At 54.1% G+C, this 15,047-nt stretch overlaps 1 protein-coding gene across 4 annotated transcripts; it reads right to left on the bottom strand.

Moving 5' to 3' along the window:
* Positions 1-446: 446 nt before the first annotated feature.
* On the bottom strand, positions 447-5,046 carry LOC100193682 (uncharacterized). 4 transcript variants are annotated; one of them, XM_035964526.1, is made up of 4 exons: positions 4,597-5,046; positions 3,920-4,198; positions 2,324-3,814; positions 447-1,553 (listed from the first exon to the last, which is right to left on the bottom strand). In XM_035964526.1, exons 2-4 carry the CDS (start codon positions 4,094-4,096, stop codon positions 1,026-1,028), a joined length of 2,196 nt encoding a protein of 731 aa, XP_035820419.1. In that variant the 5' UTR covers positions 4,097-4,198; positions 4,597-5,046; the 3' UTR covers positions 447-1,025. The 4 variants fall into 4 exon arrangements, with proteins under 4 accessions (XP_035820419.1, XP_035820420.1, XP_008667202.1 ...); XM_035964527.1 differs by having other exon boundaries at positions 523-1,553; positions 4,588-5,039; XM_008668980.3 differs by having other exon boundaries at positions 523-1,553; positions 2,324-4,198; positions 4,588-5,045.
* Positions 5,047-15,047: the final 10,001 nt, after the last annotated feature.

The following is a 15,047-nucleotide window of genomic DNA, read 5'->3' as shown; positions in this document are numbered from 1 at the left end:
TAGACTGGCCTTTGAGTACCATGACAGTGATTATATGCATACAAAGAGGGATTTTTTGGACCAGGTCTGGTCCGCCATCCCCAATGAATGACATGCAGATTGCGTGTAGACCCCTTCGTGGAAAATTTCCAGCATCTTTTGCGCATTGTTTTTTTTTTCAGCGAGAGGGGAGAAAAGCATTGTGTCCAGGTGAGTGGAATGCTTTTGGGATTGATGGCTGCTACTAGTTGTCGTACATGCTGCGCTAGCGTAAAAACAATCTGAAGATGGCAATACCAAGGGACCGAGTCATTAACTCACTTGATAAGTATTCCGATTAGAATAGCTCTTGAGATGACATCTGAAGCTTCGGTAGCAAGGGATTAAAAATGTTTTTTATATATGTGTGGTAATGTGTCTCAACAGTTGAAAGGATACCCTATTAAAAAAACCATAGGAATCAGTGCTAAGAAGATGGCAAGCAGGAGTTTGCTGGCCAGAAGCAGGCCAAGCAAGTAAGAAATGCAGCAGGAGCACCAGCACTACCCACCAGATCAAGACTGCAAGTACTACTACCATAGTATTTAATCTTCAACAAGATACAAGGTCAGCATCGGCCGTATCAGCTGCCTTCCTGTCCGCAATCTCATCCGGCCTGCTTTTCAGCATGTCTAACCGATAACAAAAGTTCCTTGCCCCCTTTAGGCATCTACTATGCCAGCATTCACTGAACCCATCCATGGATTTCGTCCAAACTATTTATACCGTGGTTAGTGCTAGTGCAAGAATCTAAACCTTGGATTATCCGAGGGTTTTACAAATGAATGAGTCTAAGCTCTACCAGTATGATCTCTCCAAAATTCTGTACCTTCCTGTCACCGTCGTCCTTCACTACTGAGGAACCAAGCGAGAAGCAGCGGTCTTCCAGCTTTTCCTATACATTTCCCTTCGCCTGCCCCCAAATGTTTTGTGAATGTATGGATCTAACCAAGCTACAGCGGTCTATTGAGAATTCTGAAAGCAATGAGAACCATCAGGCGGCACTTTCAACTGTTCTGAAGGACCCTATACAGCTCATCTCCCAGCGCAGCTAACGTGGCCGGTTTCTGGATCAGGCCGCTTATCCCCGACCTCTGGCATCCGTCTCGGACCTTGTCATCGATCCTCGCAGCTAGGGCGACGATCAGCGGCAGCCAGCTATTGCTACTGAACTTCCTGATCGCGCGGGCCACTTCGAGCCCGTCCGTCCTCTGCAAGGCGAGGTCCAGGACCACCAGCTGGAAGGACGGCTCGGCGGCGAAGGAGCTCGTGCATTGGACACCGGAGGCGACCGAAAGGACCCGGCAGCCGAGCTTCTCCAGGAGCCTGTGTGTTACTGCTCTGTTGGTGTCGTCGCTGTCCGCCAGGAGGACTCTGAGCCCGTTGAAGTTGGGGATTGCGGACGATCGGCTCAAGTCTGAAGACGCCGCGGAGGAGACCGCAGTCAGAGGCTGCAGCTGGAACTGGAGGACCAGCATGATGGTTTCTCCAACGCTTTTAGAATCTGATACTGACCAAATGTTGCCGTTCATCATCTGCAGCAGAAATAAGGGCTCACATCAGCGTACTAATGACTGTACATCAAATCAAGTGCGCATTGACCATTCCCACAGCTAATGAACAAATTGCTGACCGAATCATAACAATCAAATAGAGTCGCTGAGGTTTGGGCTACTACTAGCATAACTAGACGAAATATATTTACGCGAAACCATGCAAGCTTCCAGAAAAAAATACCATAAAATAATTATGACTAATTACTAAAGCATCAGTTCAACAAAAGGGCCAATATGTTCTCACGGTTTACCCAGTTTTTTATGAGATAATAAATATTCCAAGGGCTTGCATAAAAGGCCACACTATGGCCGCCAAACATATTCTGTCTTGTTCAAATTGGTGTGTGGCCAACTAGCTATGTGACGACCAAGCCTAAGGCCTAAGATGCTAGTCCCCAGCTGTACAAAAAATACGAGAGATGGAGAACAGTCAACAGGTTCTAAAAAAATTTGTGTCACTCGAGATCAAAGAACCGCTAATATTTTTCTAGCATCTGTCAAAGTCTGGAAGGTCCAAGTAATCGAAGATAAACTGAGTCAAGTAGGGTAACAGAACCACCACAATCTAATAAATTGTTGTCGCTTTAACAATATTAACCTTGCATAGAAGTCAAACCTAACCAAGCATTATCAGCAATATATATACAGAGCCTGAGAAGCACCAGGAGCGAGTGACATAAACGAGATGACAATATAGTTTTCTTCCTATTGGATGTAAATGCTTGAGATGTTTTATTATTTCGATTTACCTGCACAATCTTCTTGCACATATTGAAGCTAAGCCCCATCTCAGAATTGTTTGGTTTGGACCCATGACTTATCTGACCGTTTGAACTCAAAAGATAGTCCTTGGATTTTCTAATCCTAATCTCAAATTTCACACAAACATAGCCCCCAGAGAAGTTTGTTCTCCGCAGCATCCAGTCATGATTATGCCTCTCTTCAACCTCATTATGACCATTGACATATAACGAGATACAGCCGACATTACATCGGTTTATTAGGGTGCCTACCATGTGCAGGACAATGTGGAAGACTCTCTTCTCATCACCAATGATCCTTTCTGGCAAAGAATTATCCACTTGAAACTCAAACTCTACACCCTTGCAACCAGTTAGACATCTGACCACTCCAACAGCTTCTTTAATAAAAGAATGAAGATTGAACGGCCTCCTCACCAAAGACAAGTGCTCACAGTTCATTGTCGATGTTTGCATCACATCATTCATCAGTGTGGACGCAACACTGCTTGTCTTGGCAATGGCATCCATCACAACCCTTTGCTCTGGATTCATGCTCTCCTGTTGCATCATTGAGACAAGACCAAGGATTGAGTGCATTGGCCTTCGCATTCCGTCGTACATTGCAGTCTGGAAGGAATTCCGAGCTTCCCCTGCCCTCATGGCTTCATGCTTTGCCTGCAGCAAGTCCCTATACTGCTCAGCAAGTTTCTCTCGCATCAGCTGAGACTCCTCTAGGAGTGCAGCATGTGACAAAGCGACCGCAACTTGGTCAGCAACTACTTCAACAATCTCCAACTCTCTTCTACCCCACCCCAATGAACCATCATTAGGCAAAACCAGAACCAAGATAGCATAGCTCGTCTGCATCACTTCTGGAGTCCCTCCTTTGAAATTTGACACCCTTAACATCGGCATCCTTATTGCAGCCACAGGCCCCACGTCAAGCTTGCGGGTAGCAACCCCTAGTGCCGAATCTGGCCCAAGAACTTTTGCGTCCTTGGTAGCCTTTATTTCTTGAACATCTGGATCATCAATAGGAATCGAGCAGTTCTGCTGGTCCATTATATCCCTTTCCCTTGGCTGATGAGTTAAGATCATCTCGCTCCTGGTTTCATCGGGCATCCAGACAGCACAATTCTGCAGTTCCAGCGCTTTCGAGAGCTCAACCATGGTGGTGTACAAGATGGTGTGCCTGTCGAGCGACTTGCGGATCTCCTGTGTGAGCATACGCACATGCCAGCTCGCCTCTTCTTTCATTTTCATCATCCCCACCTCCCGGTCCAGCTCACGTGCCTTGTTCACCAGGAAGTTTTCCCTGACCTTCACCCTCAGGAGCTGCGGTATCAGTGTCAGCAGCGTGATGGCTGTGGCGAAGGAGACTAGTGCCGTCATGAACTTGGCGACGGTGAGGGCGAGCACGAGGTGGAAGGAGTGCGGGTCGTAGGTGAACACGGTGATGAGGTGCGTGAGGCCGCAGAGCACGATGAAGGCGCCGAACTGCAGCACGATCCATTTGAGGGGGAAAAGGTCGGAGCAGGTGGCGAAGTAGAGCAGCTCGAGCGGGATGGAGAAGTAGGCCGCGGCGATGAGGAAGTCGCTGACCTTCTGGCATTGCAGGATGTTGTAGGTGCTCGAGAGGGCGCCGTCGTCGGCGTCGTCGCAGCCGCAGTGGCCGAAATCGACGGACGCCGCCGACGGCGAGAGGAGCAGGGAGGAAAGGAGCAGGAGGATCCACACGGAGGAGACGGAGACCCCGCACGGCGCCGTTCCCACCACCATCGGCTCTACCACCAACCAGGCTTCATTCAGACGTGCATTTGCGCATTCCTGCACCGACTGGAGGCGCTCGGCGTCGATTCCACACTGCACGCGCCGACGCTCCTGCATTCATCAGATGTAGTATAAGTACAAATTGAACGCAGTTAACATCACAGCTTTGCAATCAATCAAACCGCGGCACACAAATCAAGATCTGGCGAAAAGCAAATCGATGCCTTTGGGCGGTTGGGCTTGGGCACGTGTTGAAGATTTAATCCTTCCAAAAAATAGCATCGAAATACATGTATCGGTCAAAACCGAATCCATCAGTCCACCATGGATCTTGTTATACACGTACTCCAGAAGGTAAAAATATGGGCCAGAGTAGGTAGGAGATTTAGAACAGCCCAAATCCGATAAACCCCCGAGCTCGAAGCATTCCACAGTCCGGTAAAAAAAAATCCAAACATATTTGTTGAACTGAAGGAAAAAAGCATGGAGGAGTAACTAACGCTGCCCACCTTCGGCGTTCGGCCATCTTTCCTGCAGGCTGCAGCAGCAATCTTCCAGAGGAGGAGAGGAGGTAGTAAGGTCGCCAAGAAACACGGTGGAGGCACCGGTACTAGCACCAGCACCGTCTCCACGTGGGCCGGTCACGGATCGAGCCAGGAAACCTCGGCACCGGCGGGAGACCGGAGCTCGGCGGATCCATAGTCACGAGGCCGCCGAGAAGAAAAAAAAAGGTCTGTTTTTCCTTCCCTTCCCTCACCGCTGGGCGCTTGAGCTGGGCGGAGAGAGCGACGTCGGAAGGCGGGGAGCGCGCGGCCTTCGTGGTGGGGGTGGCTGGGGGTGAGGGCGCTACGCGACGACCGGACCAGCGGAGCTGAGTAGGAAGAGTAGGCGATGCTTCGGCAGTTCAGCGGGTCGAGCAGGGGGGTTGGGTTGTCTCTCCGGCGGGGTTCACTAAACCGGTTGAGGGTTTGTTCGGTTCTATCCTAATTTATATGGATTGAGAAAGATTTAGTGAATTTTAATCTTAGTAAGTTAAAATTTCTTTCAATTTGAATCAATTACTTCCAATCTATATAGATTGAAAATAACCGAACAAGATCTGAGGGGTGAAATTGTGAAAACATGTGCCCATCGATACCGGTGAAAATAGGTAGGAATTGGTCAAAAAATTTTAATTCAAAACCCATAAATCGATAAGACTGATTAATCGGTTTTTGGCCTGATAAATCGACAGCATAGAAATAAAGACCGAGCTATATGTATTTTGTAAATAAAGCATATTAAGGCTCCATAATTTAAACAAAAGATGACCCTAAACAATATCACAATTTTAATAATAATATTTAGCAGTTTCATAGTTCACAAACAATGACGAAGATAAAAATACACCATTCATAGTTCACAGTTGTTGCTCCGTCAAAGATCATTCACACATGGTGCATTCCACTGATATTGTGCTTGTGCCATATTATACTCCTCCGTTGATAGCAACATAATACCTTGCTCATGTATCAATTGTGCATTGTACCCTGTCCAAGTCTGATCGGTCCACGAAGAAGTCGTAATCCATGACTCCACCAACATTTGGTAGTACTTAATGTCCTCCCATTCGTACACCCACCTCATTGGTTACTGTGTCACCTCACCAACCGGATAATTGGCATAGGAAAGTAGGGGTGAAGACGAACCTTGTCTTTTATTGCTAGAATCGGGGTCTGATATGCTTGTTGTAGGCCTTGGAGTCTGATCCCTATGTGTCCTACACTGGCAGGTGCGCCGTGATCATGGTCTTATGTAGTGTATTCGTATTGGGACTCCCTACATAGTTATGAAAACATGGTTAGATATCAATCACTAATTTATTAAGAACTAAATGTAATGATACATATGAAATGTATCGAAGCCATCTAAGACCCACTTGGCCACTTTAACACCATAAATTTAGGTGTATAAAATTTCTTCTCTAGTATCTACCAAATTTAGGTGTTACCTCTCTTCTTCTCTCTATAGTTTCCTTTTTCTCTCCCTTTTAGTAGAGGTTTGGTTATTTTATTTGGAGATGTATTTGAAAGGGAAATAGGCTTACACCTTTTCCTAATTGATTTTGGTGGTTGAATTGCCCAACACAAATAATTGGACTAACTAGTTTGCTCTAGATTGTAAGTCTTACAGGTGCCAAAGGTTCACAACAAACCAATAAAAAGACCAAGAAAGGGTTCAAATAAATAGAGCAAAAGATAATCCAAAGGAAGCTCTGGTCTGGCGCACCGGACTGTCCGGTGCACCAGGGAACCCAACTCTGAACTTGCCACCTTCGGGAATTCGGGAGGCCGCTCCGCTATAATTCACCGGACTGTCCGGTGCACCAAGCGGAGCAACGGCTCCAAGCGCCAACGGTCGTCTGCAATGGCTATAGTGAACAGGAACAGTGCCGACTGCGCGCGCAGAGTCAGAGCAGGCGTCAGAAGGCGCACCGGACAGTGAACAGGACCTGTCCGGTGCACCACCGGACTGTCCGGTGACCCAGTTGTCAGAAGCTCCAACGGTCAGAACCCAACGACCTGGTGACATGGGTGGCGCACCGGACTGTCCGGTGCGCCATACGACAGCAGCCCTCACCAACGGTCCTTTTGGTGGTTGGGGCTATAAATACCCCCCAACTACCACACTTCAATGCATCCAAGTTTTCAGCCATCAAACCTCATACAAGAGCTCTAGACTTCATTCCAAGACACAAACAAAGAGATCAAATCCTCTCCCAAGTACAAAGATCATTCCAATCAAATAGTGACTAGTGAGAGAGACAATTGTGTTCATTTGAGTTCTTGCGCTTGGATTGCTTTTCTTCTTCCTTCTTTCTTGTTTCCAACTCAATTGTAATCAAGGCAAGAGACACCAATCGTGTGGTGGTCCTTGTGGGGACTTAGTGTCCGATTGATTGAGAAGAGAAGCTCACTCGGTCTAGGTGACCGTTTGAGAGCGGGAAAGGGTTGAAAGAGACCCGGTCTTTGTGACCACCTCAACGGGGATTAGGTTTGCAAGAACCGAACCTCGGTAAAACAAATCACCGTGTCATCCGCCTCATTTGCTTGTGATTTGTTTTCGCCCTCTCTTTTGGACTCGATTATATTTCTAACGCTAACCCCGAAACTCTATAAATTTCAGATTTGCCTATTCACCCTCCTCTGGGCGACTTTCAATTGGTATTAGAGCCCGGTACTTCATTAGAGCCTAACCGCTTGAAGTGATGTCGGGAGCATCCGCCAAGAGGGAGATCGGGACCGGCGACAAGTCCGCAAGCTCGGGGAGAACGCACTCAAGGGAGTCCGCTCACAAGCACAAGGAGGAATCCTCTTCCTCCATCAAGTCTCAACGGAAGGGTTACAAGAAGAAGAAGATGAAGAAAGTGGTCTACTACGAGACCGACTCTTCGTCACCCTCCACCTCCGGCTCGGAATCGACATCCGTCACTTCTAAGCGCCATGAGCGCAAGAAGTATAGTAAGATGCCCCTTCGCTACCCACGTATTTCAAAACGCACTCCATTACTTTCCGTCCTATTAGGCAAACCACCTATGTTTGATGGTGAAGATTATTCTATGTGGAGTGATAAAATGAGGCATCACCTAACCTCACTCCACAAAAGCATATGGGATATTATTGAGTATGGAGCGCAGGTACCAAAGAAGGGGGACAAGGATTACGATTCAGAGGAGGTCGAACAAATCCAACACTTCAACTCCCAAGCCACTACTATACTCCTCGCCTCTCTAAGTTGAGAGGAGTATAATAAGGTGCAAGGGTTGAAGAGTGCAAAGGAGTTTTGGGACGTGCTCAAGACCGCGCACGAAGGAGACGAGGTGACCAAGATCACCAAGAGGGAAACAATCGAGGGGGAGCTCGGTCGATTCATGCTTCACCAAGGGGAGGAACCACAAGCGATGTACAACCAGCTCAAGACCTTGGTAAACCAAGTGCGCAACCTCGGGAGCACCAAATGGGATGACCATGAGATGGTCAAGGTTATTCTTAGATCACTCGTTTTTCTTAACCCTACACAAGTTCAATTAATTCGCGGTGATCCAAGGTATAAACTAATGTCCCCCGAGGAAGTTATAGGAAAATTTGTGAGCTTTGAATTGATGATCAAAGGCTCCAAGAAAATCATCGAGCAAGGCGCCACCTCCACACCCGAGGTGCAACCCGTCGCATTCAAAGCAACGGAGGAGAAGAAGGAAGAGTCTACATCAAGTAGGCTCCCCATCGACGCCTCCAAGCTCGACAACGAGGAGATGGCGCTCATCATCAAGAGCTTTCGCCAAATCCTCAAGCAAAGGAGGGGGAAGGACTACAAGCCCCGCTCCAAGAAAGTTTGCTACAAGTGTGGTAAGCCCGGTCATTTTATTGCAAAATGTCCATTATCAAGCGATAGTGACAGGGGCGACGACAAGAAGGGAATGAGAAGAGAAAAGAAGAGGTACTACAAGAAGAAGGGCGGCGACGCCCATGTTTGCCGGGAGTGGGACTCCGACGAGAGCTCCGCCGACTCCTCCTCCGACGAGGACGCCGCAAACATCGCCGTCACCAAAAGCCTTCTCTTCCCCAACGTCGGCCACAAGTGCCTCATGGCAAAAGACGGCAAGAAGAAGAAGGTAAAATCAAGATCCTCCACTAAATACGCAACTTCTAGTGATGAGGATAATTCTAGTGATGATGAGGATAACTTGCTCACTCTTTTTGCCAATCTTAACATGCAACAAAAGGAGAAATTAAATGAATTGATTAGTGCTATTCATGAGAAGGATGAACTCTTGGATAGCCAAGAGGACTTCCTTATTAAGGAAAACAAAAGGCATGTTAAGACTTGTCGGGGACCATAATTAGGGGTACCCTCAAGACGCCTAATTCTCAGCTGGTAACCCCCATCAGCATAAAGCTGCAGAGGCTTGATGGGTGCGATTAAGTCAGGGATCAGTCCATACGAGCGACTCGATCACGCCTCGCCCGAGCCTAGCCTCGGGCAAGGGCAGCCGACCCCGAGGGATTTCCGTCTCGCCCGAGGCCCCCCTTTAACGGCGGACACATCTCCGGCTCGCCCGAGGCCTTGCCTTCGCTAAGAAGCAACCCTGACTAAATCGCCGCGCCGACTGAATGAGTCGCAGGAGCATTTAACGCAAAGGTAGCCTGACACCTTTATCCTGACGCGCGCCCCCCGGCAGAGCCGAAGTGACCGCCGTCACTTCGCCGCTCCACTGACCGGTCTGACAGAAGGACAGCGCCGCCTGCGCCACTTCGACTGCAGTGCCACTTGACAGAGTGAGACTGACAGGCAGTCAGGCCCTGCCAAAGACGCCATAGGAAACTCCGCTCCGCCCGACCCAGGGCTCGGACTCGGGCTAGGCCCCGGAAGACGGCAAACTCCGCTCCGCCTGACCCAGGGCTCGAACTCGGGTTAGGCCCCGGAAGACGGCGAACTCCGCTCCGCCCGACCCAGGGCTCGGACTCGGGCTAGGCCCCGGAAGACGGCGAACTCCGCTCCGCCCGACCCAGGGCTCGGACTCGGGCTAAGCCCCGGAAGACGGCGAACTCCGCTCCGCCCGACCCAGGGTTCGGACTCAGGCTAAGCCCCGGAAGACGGCGAACTCCGCTCCGCCCGACCCAGGGCTCGGACTCGGGCTAAGCCCCGGAAGACGGCGAACTCTGCTCCGCCCGACCCAGGGCTCGGACTCGGGCTAAGCCCCGGAAGACGGCGAACTCCGCTCCGCCCGACCCAGGGCTCGGACTCGGGCTCAGCCCCAGAAGACGACGAACTCCGCTTCGCCCGACCCTAGGGCTCGGACTCCGCCCTGGCCTCTGCCGAACAACCTCCGCCTCGCCCGACCCAGGGGCTCGGGCTCGGCCTCGGCCATGGAAGACAGACTCGACCTCGGCTTCGGAGGAACCTCCACGTCGCCCGACCTAGGGCACAGGCCCGCCACGTCAACAGGAAGCGCCATCATCACCCTACCCCGAGCCGACTCGGGCCGCAGAGAACAAGACCGGTGTCCCATCTGGCTAGCTCCGCTAGATACGCAATGATGGCGCCCCGCAAGCCCTGTGACGACGGCGGCTCTCAGCTCCGTTACGGAAGCAGGGGGACGTCAGCAAGGACTCGACCGCTCTGACAGCTGTCCCTCCGCCAGGCTCCATTGCTCCTCCGACAGCCACGACATCACACTAGCAGGGTGCCAAGATCTCTCTGGCTGCCACATTGGCATGTACTTAGGGCGCTAGCTCTCCCTCCGCTAGACACGTAGCACTCTGCTACATCCCCATTGTACACCTGGATCCTCTCCTTACGCCTATAAAAGGAAGGACCAGGGCCTTCTTAGAGAAGGTTGGCCGCGCGGGGGCGAGGACGGGACAGGCGCTCTCTTGGGGCCGCTCGCTTCCCTCACCCGCGTGGACGCTTGTAACCCCCTACTGCAAGCACACCCGACCTGGGCGCGGGACGAACACGAAGGCTGCGGGATTTCCATCTCTCTCACGCCCGTCTCCGGCCACCTCGCTTCCCCCCTTCGCGCTCGCCCACGCGCTCGACCCATCTGGGCTGGGGCACGCGGCACACTCACTCGTCGGCTTAGGGACCCCCCGGTCTCGAGACGCCGATAGTTGGCGCGCCAGGTAGGGGCCTGCTGCGTGCTGACGAACAGCTTCCCGTCAAGCTCCAGATGGGCAGTCTCCAGCAACCTCTCCGGCCTAGGACGGTGCTCCGTTTCGGGAGTCTTGAGTTCATGTCCTTCGACGGCAGCTACGACATGATACTCCTTCCACCGCCGCGCGACAACGACAATGGCGGCCGACAACCCGCCCGCCGGCGGTGGAATCGACGACATCTTCCCCGCGTGGTGGAAGAACAACATTCGAGCTCGCCCCGTCCTCTCCCCCGCCAACGGAGGAGGATGCGGGGCAACCAAGGCCAAGCGGGAGGCCGCGCTTCGTCGGCTGTCGAGCGAATCGACGTCCCCAGCGCCCCAATGGGGGGCGCGTCGGGCGTCGACCTCGCGTTTGAGACGAAGGCGAGCGCCGTCCCCCCGCGACACACCAATCCCGAGCAAGTGGACGACGCCAGCGCGCTCGCGGAGGGCTTGCAGGACGTCGCCCTCGTACCTAAGACGACGGTGCAATCAGTCCCCGACGTGACTATGTCGCTCCTCGTCGACCAAAAGGTACTGACTGATTCCCATCCTACGTCATTTCGACTCGGCCTCAACCCGCCTAGCGGCCTCGCTTTGGCGGGCGCTCTCGTTGAGGCGAGTGCAACCCCTCTGGGGTTTCGTATGTGGTCGCCTTGTGACCGATTGACGGACGTCTCGACCTACGGGCCCTCTGGGTCCGAGGAAGATGACGATCCCAGCATCTGTTGGGATTTCTCTGGATTTGGCAACCCCAGTGCCATGCGGGACTTTATGACCGCATGTGACTACTGCCTCTCCGACTGTTCCGACGGTAGCCGCAGCCTTGACGACAAGGACTGCGGCCCAAGCCGTGAATGTTTCCACGTCGAGCTAGGGGATCCCTCTGAAGGCAACCATCTCGGCATGCCGGAGGACGGTGATCTCCCTAGGCCGGTGCCTCGCGCTGACATCCCGCAGGAGCTAGCTGTGGTCCCCGTTCCGGCGGGGGGTCACGACCCACAGCTCGAGCAAGTCCGCGGGGCGCAGGCCAGGCTCGACGAGGGAGCAGGAGCGCTTGAGTCGATCCGCCGGGACATCGGGCAGGTATGGGCGGGCCAACCCCCGGCCGAAGAAATACGTCACCTGCCCCAGGGTTTCCAGCACCGCGTCGCCAACGACGTCAGGGTCAGGCCGCCACCCGCATCCAGCGGGGTCGGTCAGAACCTGGCAGCCGCAGCGATGCTCCTCCGCGCGATGCTGGAGCCATCAACCACGAGGGTCGGCGAATCCAGGGAGAGCTCAAGAATCTCCTGGAAGGCGCTGCGGTCCGACGGGTCGAGAGCTCTGCCTCCCGAAGGCAGGGATACCTCTCGGAACCTCATGCCGCGACTTCCCGATTCATGCGGGAAGCCTCGGTCTACACCGGGCGCACGCGCAACACCGCGCCTGCGGCCCCGGGCCACCTCGGCAACGAGCACCATCGTCGCGATCGTTGGGCCCACCTCAACGAAAGGGTGTGCCGAGGCTACTACCCCAGGCGTGGGGGACGCTACGACAGCGGGGAGGATCGGAGTCCCTCGCCCGAACCACCCGGTCCGCAGGCCTTCAGTCGGGCCATCCGACGGGCGCCGTTCCCGACCCGGTTCCGACCCCCGACTACTATCACAAAGTACTCGGGGGAAACGAGACCGGAACTGTGGCTCGCAGACCACCGCCTGGCCTGCCAACTGGGTGGAACGGACGACGACAACCTCATCATCCGCAACCTCCCCCTGTTCCTCTCCGACACTGCTCGCGCCTGGTTGGAGCACCTGCCTCCGGGGCAGATCTCCAACTGGGATGATTTGGTCCAAGCCTTCGCCGGCAATTTCCAGGGCACGTACGTGCGCCCCGGGAATTCCTGGGACCTCCAAAGCTGCCGGCAACAGCCGGGAGAGTCTCTTCGGGACTACATCCGGCGATTCTCGAAGCAGCGCACCGAGCTGCCCAACATCACCGACTCGGATGTCATCGGCGCGTTCCTTGCCGGCACCACCTGCCGCGACCTGGTGAGTAAGTTGGGTCGCAAGACCCCCACCAGGGCGAGCGAGCTGATGGACATCGCCACCAAGTTCGCCTCTGGCCAGGAGGCGGTCGAGGCTATCTTCCGAAAGGACAAGCAGCCCCAGGGCCGCCCATCGGAAGAGGCTCCCGAGGCGTCTACTCCGCGCGGCGCCAAGAAGAAAGGCAAGAAGAAGTCGCAAGCGAAACGCGACGCCGCCGACGCGGACCTTGTCGCCGCCGCCGAGTACAAGAACCCTCGGAAGCCTCCCGGAGGTGCTAACCTCTTCGACAAGATGCTCAAGGAGCCGTGCCCCTACCATCAGGGGCCCGTCAAGCACACCCTTGAGGAGTGCGTCATGCTTCGGCGCCACTTCCACAGGGCCGGGCCACCCGCGGAGGGTGGCAGGGCCCACGACGACGACAAAAAGGAAGATCACCAAGCAGGAGAGTTCCCCGAGGTCCGCGACTGCTTCATGATCTACGGTGGGCATGCGGCGAATGCCTCGGCTCGGCATCGCAAGCAAGAGCGCCGGGAGGTCTGCTCAGTGAAGGTGGTGGCGCCAGTCTACCTAGACTGGTCCGACAAGCCCATCACCTTCGACCAAGCTGACCATCCCGACCACGTGCCGAGCCCGGGGAAATACCCGCTCGTCGTCGACCCCATCGTCGGCGACGTCAGGCTCACCAAGGTTCTGATGGACGGGGGCAGCTGCCTCAACATCATCTACGCCGAGACCCTCAGGCTCCTGCGCGTCGATCTGTCCTCCACCCGAGCAGGCGCTGCGCCCTTCCACGGGATCATTCCTGGGAAGCGCGTCCAGCCCCTCGGACGACTCGACCTTCCCGTCTGCTTCGGAACGCCCTCCAACTTCCGAAGGGAGACTTTGACGTTCGAGGTGGTCGGGTTCCGAGGAACCTACCACGCGGTACTGGGGAGGCCATGCTACGCGAAGTTCATGGCCGTCCCCAACTACACCTACCTGAAGCTCAAGATGCCGGGCCCCAACGGGGTCATCACCGTCGGCCCCACGTACAAACACGCGTTCGAATGCGACGTGGAGTGCGTGGAGTACGCCGAGGCCCTCACCGAGTCCGAGGCCCTCATCGCCGGCCTGGAGAACCTCTCCAAAGAGGTGCCAGACGTGAAGCGTCATGCCGGCAACTTCGAGCCAGCGGAGACGGTTAAGGCCGTCCCTCTCGACCCCAGTGGCGACACCTCCAAGCAGATCCGGATCAGTTCCGGGCTCGACCCCAAATAGGAAGCAGTGCTCGTCGACTTTCTCCGCGCAAACGTCGACGTCTTTGCGTGGAGTCCCTCGGACATGCCCGGCATACCGAGGGATGTCGCCGAGCACTCGCTGGATATTCGGGCCGGAGCCCGACCCGTCAGGCAGCCTCTGCGCCGATTCGACGAGGAGAAGCGCAGAGTAATAGGCGAGGAGATCCACAAGCTAATGGCAGCAGGGTTCATCAAAGAGGTATTCCATCCCGAATGGCTTGCCAACCCTGTGCTTGTGAGAAAGAAAGGGGGGAAATGGCGGATGTGTGTAGACTACACTGGTCTCAACAAAGCATGTCCGAAGGTTCCCTACCCTCTACCTCGCATCGATCAAATCGTGGATTCCACTGCTGGGTGCGAAACCCTGTCCTTCCTCAATGCCTACTCAGGGTATCACCAAATCCGGATGAAAGAGTCCGACCAGCTCGTGATTTCTTTCATCGCGCCCTTCGGCATGTACTGCTATGTCACCATGCCGTTCGGTTTGAGGAATGCGGGCGCAACGTACCAGCGGTGCATGAACCATGTGTTCGGCGAACACATCGGTCGCACAGTCGAGGCCTACGTCGATGACATCGTAGTCAAGACAAGGAAGGCTTCCGACCTCCTCTCCGACCTTGAAGTGACATTCCGATGTCTCAAAGCGAAAGGCGTCAAGCTCAATCCCGAGAAGTGTGTCTTCGGGGTGCCCCGGGGCATGCTCTTGGGGTTCATCGTCTCCGAGCGAGGCATCGAAGCCAACCCAGAGAAGATCGCAGCTATCACCAGCATGGGGCCCATCAAGGACTTAAAAGGCGTACAGAGGGTCATGGGATGTCTCGCGGCCCTGAGCCGCTTCATCTCACACCTCGGCGAAAGAGGTCTGCCTCTGTACCGCCTGTTAAGGAAGGCCGAGTGTTTCGCTTGGACCCCTGAGGCCGAGGAAGCTCTCGGGAACCTGAAGGCGCTCCTTACAAAGGCGCCTATCTTGGTACCCCCAGCTG

Source organism: Zea mays, chromosome 2, assembly GCF_902167145.1.
Source record: "Zea mays cultivar B73 chromosome 2, Zm-B73-REFERENCE-NAM-5.0, whole genome shotgun sequence".
In the NCBI taxonomy this organism is placed as follows: Eukaryota; Viridiplantae; Streptophyta; class Magnoliopsida; order Poales; family Poaceae; genus Zea; species Zea mays.
This window is presented reverse-complemented; position numbering and strand designations above follow the sequence as displayed.

What these genes read in the sequence shown, in the direction of transcription:
- LOC100193682 (XM_008668980.3), bottom strand. Translation starts at nt 4,096, where the DNA reads ATGGTGGTGGGAACGGCGCCGTGCGGGGTCTCCGTCTCCTCCGTGTGG. An exon ending in TGTGCAAGAAGATTGTGCAG is followed by an intron (nt 1,554 to 2,323) that starts GTAAATCGAAAT and finishes TTTCTGCTGCAG; the next exon opens with ATGATGAACGGCAACATTTG.